We start from the raw sequence: 5445 nt of genomic DNA, 5'->3' as shown, positions 1-5445 counted from the left end.
CCCACCCCTTCCAGTGGCGCTGTCAAAGCCATTAGGGCTAACAGCTACAGTCAAGTCGAAACTAAAAAATAAAATACCGGCACTCACACGGTGATCCATTGAATGCTAAGAAGTTTCGTCTCATAGTTATGAGATAATATTTTTAATTTAAATCAGCTGAATAGAATGAGTTTGTTTTTAAGATTCTCTTGATCAGTTTGAACATCGTTTACCTTGACTGAAAACGTAAAATACTTTAAAGTTATTACAACTTCATATCATACTACAATATGCTCTTATATCCTTCAATACCAAAAAAAACTTCTACGTGACTTAAGTTCATTGCATCCTCACGTATTAAATTTGGCGAATCCATTCGTGTAACAAGCTCGGAAAAAAACATTATGAGTGCACCCAAATTATTTATTTCATACATAGAATCAATATTTTTCCATTCACGAACTCAATATTAGGATCACGATTCCTCTTGAGTATCCCTGATAGCACCTAACAACTTTCATTATAATATTGATTACTCAGAGAACCTTCAAAAAATTTTTGACATCGAGGTCGGTACAGAAAAAACTAAGTTAATTAATCCAAACGTACTGATCGTCCTATTATCTGTTGTACAAATCATGACGTAACTTCACTCGTGAGATGATCACCATCAGGAGCAGATCAGTGGGTATATAAAGATGGAGTAGTCTCTCAGAATCACAGTTTAATGAGAGCTTTGTTTGGTGATACAACAACTTGCCACCAACAGTAATCATGAAATTGGTAACACAAATTATTTATAATAACATCTAAAATATATAAAATTTATTTCAAATATGTATTAATATTTTCAGTTTGTATTCATTGCCCTGGTTGTCGCTGCGTCTGCTGGCCGCCTCGAACATCTCGAGCGCTCTTATCTTCCTCCGGACAGCCATGCTCATAGCAGAAATGGATTTGACTCAGGAAATGGTCGTTTTGGTGTAAGCGGACAAAGCCCCAATATATTTGGATCTGATGGACAAGATTCAGTTGTTATCGATTCAAGCAACGGTGCATCCTTTCGGTCAAACGGATTTGGTGCTAGCCTGGGGTCAGGCTCAAATGGATTAAACAGAAATGTAGCATTTGGAAGTGCTACCTCTAACCAATATTTACCTCCTAACCATGGCCCATCCGCATCCTCAAACAACGGTGGGCATCAGTTTGGTTCCCACGGTGGGTCCCCATCTCTGGGTTCCAACGGTTTTGGATCTCTATCCGGATCGCGATCATTCGGTTCTCAGCCTCAATTTGGTGCTGCCAGCCGTGAATACTTAGCTCCTAAGCACTCATCGTCTCAACAGACTCCTCAACAGCCTTTTGATGTGAACTCTGGATATATTTACTGAAAACACCATTTTTATGGAATCAAACAAATCTCATGTGTTTTGAAAAAATATAATATAAACCTTTGTATGAATTCAATGAAATATAACAAATAAATTTGTGCTAAATATTTCTTTCTATTATTTAACCAAGCATATAATGATTTTATTATTTATAAATCTCTGTCACTGATTTTACTTTTTAATTCAAGTTTTTTTTTATTTTTATAATTAAGAAGACAAATAATATTTTAATTCTATAAAAAAAAAAATATCCTCTTAAAGACCATACCGAAAGTGACTACATTAGCATTTTAAATTTGTTTACATCGCTTTTAAAATATATTTTAAAAAAAATATTCTTTATATATTTTTCGTGTACCAGTAAGTCGCAAAAGGAAAATAAATAAAAAAGGTCACGAAGTGCAGGAATTGCAAAAAGAAAATTGATAAACGAATGACAAGCAGTAAAAAAAAACATTTTGGTGAAACTTAAACATTATTAATTTATTGACTGGCTTTTTTAATTTTTATTTTATATATTGATTTCAAAAAGGGTTTACATCAGAAGATGTTATTATTTTTTTGAGGAACAAAAGGGCACCGTGTAAAAAACATACATATGAGGGAACAACAGAGCTAAGTTGAATCGAAAACAAAAAAAATATTTGAATATAATCGAAGTAGATAGACAAATTGAACTTCACACACGTCTGCTTGGGATTTCGACAGTTTTCAAAAATATAATAAATTAATAGTTTCTCTTGTTTTGATCGTGTGATTCTAACCGCATATAGATTATTGATAATGGAACCGAATAAAGAATAACCGAAAATTCTAGCAAGTAATGACAAATCTGTACTCATTATAAATTAGCCACGGAATTTGTTTTTACAACTGAATATATAATGTAAAAATGAAGGCTCAAAACAAAATTTCATTGATACTTCTGAAATCATTCGAATCTTTCTCTTTGGTATGTTAAAAGAGGTATATTAAATTGGTAAAAAGAGGTATATTAAATTTAATATCAAAGCAATTGGCAGTTAAATCATTGTTTCTTGGTATAAATGTCATCCCATGACGGAATAAGGTTTCTCTATAAGAGTATAAAACTTTAACAGATTTAAAACTGTACCTATAGTAGAAAACAAATGTTTTTAAAATCTGTTTCAAATATACAATTCGATATAAAAATTTCATAAAGCTCTCAGTGTTAAATTGACTTACATGGTAGTGTGTAGCTCATTAAATGAGTAAGAGGAAACGCTTAATGTGTAGTGTGACGATGAAAAGTTGACCTAGGTATAAAAACATATTCTAAAAGTCCTACAACTATTAAAAATAACAAGACGGACAAAATTATAGGACAATTAAACACAAAAGGATTTTATCGTAGGACATGTCAAAAAAAAAATACTCTATATTTATATAGAGCTGAAGAAGACTGTCAATTTTTTAAAAACATAAATAAAATATAATACTAAATCGTTAGGGGTCTAAGCTTTGACGAATCCTTTTGTTCGTCTGTTTCATTCCCATGTAAGATATTTTAATTTCATATTCATTTTATGGTCTATCTTCTTAGCTTTTTATATATGAAGAAAAAAATGATAGAAAATTAAGCTAAACGATTTTCAGTTACAATTTATGAAAATAAATTCTTTAAAAAATATTAATTAGTTACAGCTCAAAGACCTAACTTATAAAGAAATCTAATTTAGGAAAATATATTAAATCAAATTTTAGCTAATACCTTAAAGAAATATTACAAGACGTTTATAATAATATGGATGGATCCGGCACCCTCATCTTCCACTCCAACGACGTCCTAAGCCGAGGTCCGGCCTCTTAGAGGCACCCTTGGGAAGCGGGTATACCCCGTCGGGCACTTCGGGCGCGAAATGAAATGGGTTGGTCCCATGAGGCCACCCACCCCTACCAGTGACGCTGTCAAAGCCATTAGGGCTAACAGCTACAGTCAAGTCGAAACTAAAAAATAAAATACCGGCACTCACACGGTGATCCATTGAATGCTAAGAAGTTTCGTCTCATAGTAATGAGATAATATTTTTAATTTAAATCAGCTGAATAGAATGAGTTTGTTTTTAAGATTCTCTTGATCAGTTTGAACATCGTTTACCTTGACTGAAAACGTAAAATACTTTAAAGTTATTACAACTTCATATCATACTACAATATGCTCTCATATCCTTCAATACCAAAAAAAACTTCTACGTGACTTAAGTTCATTGCATCCTCACGTATTAAATTTGGCGAATCCATTCGTGTAACAAGCTCGGAAAAAAAACATTATGAGTGCACCCAAATTATTTATTTCATACATAGAATCAATGTTTTTCCATTCACGAACTCAATATTAGGATCACGATTCCTCTTGAGTATCCCTGATAGCACCTAACAACTTTCATTATAATATTGATTACTCAGAGAACCTTCAAAAAATTTTTGACATCGAGGTCGGTACAGAAAAAACTAAGTTAATTAATCCAAACTTACTGATCGTCCTATTATCTGTTGTACAAATCATGACGTAACTTCACTCGTGAGATGATCACCATCAGGAGCAGATCAGTTGGTATATAAAGATGGAGTAGTCTCTCAGAATCACAGTTTAATGAGAGCTTTGTTTGGTGATACAACAACTTGCCACCAACAGTAATCATGAAATTGGTAACACAAATTATTTATAATAACATCTAAAATATATAAAATTTATTTCAAATATGTATTAATATTTTCAGTTTGTATTCATTGCCCTGGTTGTCGCTGCGTCTGCTGGCCGCCTCGAACATCTCGAGCGCTCTTATCTTCCTCCTGATAGCAATGGCCACCGTGAGAATAGTTTTGGATCAGGGAACAATCGGGTCGGCATAAGCGACCATAACTCCAATGGATTTGCTAGAAACAGCGCTTCTAATAGATTTGGTTCCAATAGAATCAACTCATTTGATCACAGTGCATCACACGCATCAAATAGTTTTGGTGAGGCCCCAGTCTCTGGCTTTAACGGCATGAGTAGAAATGCGTTTGAAATTGCTACCTATAACCAGTACCTCCCACCAGACCACAGTCACCCTGGATCCTCTAACAACGGTATTTCCCAGTTTCCATCTCGTAGTTTACCTTCTCTGGGATCTGCGAGTTTTGGATCTTCTTCTAGGTCCATCCCTCAACCTCAATTCGGTGCAGCCAGTCATCAATACTTAGCTCCCAAGTATACATCCCAACAGGACACCCAACAGCAATTTGACGAGAAATCTGGTTACATTTATTAATTATCTAAATGTCTAAAATAATCAAAAGATGTAACCTTTTTTTTTATTAAATACAAAATATCAGTTGCATCTTTTAGCAAATATATATAATTTGAATATGTTTTAATTTATATGCATTATTTTATATCCTCCCATCGTCCTTTACATTAATATTATAACAAAAATATTAATAAATAATATCTACGAATATAAGGCTGTCTTTAAATTAATTTCAGAACTTATTTGCTATTTCCTCAAGAATGTCTGAATTATATTTAGCACAGAAACTAAAAATAAAAAATGTTGAAAACACTTTTGAAATAATTATTTGTGAGTATTGATTACATTTCGTTTAATACATTTACATTAACTCAAAATATGACGCTAAATTAACAATGAGATCTTTAATTAGTTTTGATCCACATTACGAAACTTAAGGCAATTAATCTTAAACGTACCCTTCACGACACTTTTGACCCTGAGTCTTGGCCTTGGCTGTTGTTCTTAATTTAACATTTCTTAACATCGTTACCATAACATATGACCTAAAATATATGTTTAAAAAATGTACTCACATTATCCTTAACTTCATTAAATACACAAGTATCTCTAATAAAAATCTTAATTTAAAACACAAGCTTGAAGTTAACCATAGTATTTTTTTTTCATTTATTTATTATTTATTATGATGGATACCAGTTAAAAAAATAAAATATATTTATGAAAATTAATTTAATTCTCATTCAAATATAAAAACGAAAATATTTCCTAAGGTTATTAAAAAAAAAAAAAAAACTTTCTAATTATTTGGTATTAAAAAA

The 5445-nt window shown here is 32.2% G+C and overlaps 1 protein-coding gene across 1 annotated transcript; it reads left to right on the top strand.

The window, feature by feature from the left end:
* Positions 1 to 3920: 3920 nt before the first annotated feature.
* On the top strand, positions 3921 to 4795 carry LOC116771947 (uncharacterized). The gene is made up of 2 exons (XM_032663957.2): positions 3921 to 4040; positions 4112 to 4795. The coding sequence occupies exons 1-2, from the start codon at positions 4032 to 4034 to the stop codon at positions 4643 to 4645; spliced, it is 543 nt and encodes a 180-aa protein (XP_032519848.2). The 5' UTR covers positions 3921 to 4031; the 3' UTR covers positions 4646 to 4795.
* The last annotated feature ends 650 nt before the right edge of the window (positions 4796 to 5445 follow it).

Source organism: Danaus plexippus (assembly GCF_018135715.1).
Source record: "Danaus plexippus chromosome 16 unlocalized genomic scaffold, MEX_DaPlex mxdp_23, whole genome shotgun sequence".
Taxonomy (NCBI): Eukaryota; Metazoa; Arthropoda; class Insecta; order Lepidoptera; family Nymphalidae; genus Danaus; species Danaus plexippus.
This window is presented reverse-complemented; position numbering and strand designations above follow the sequence as displayed.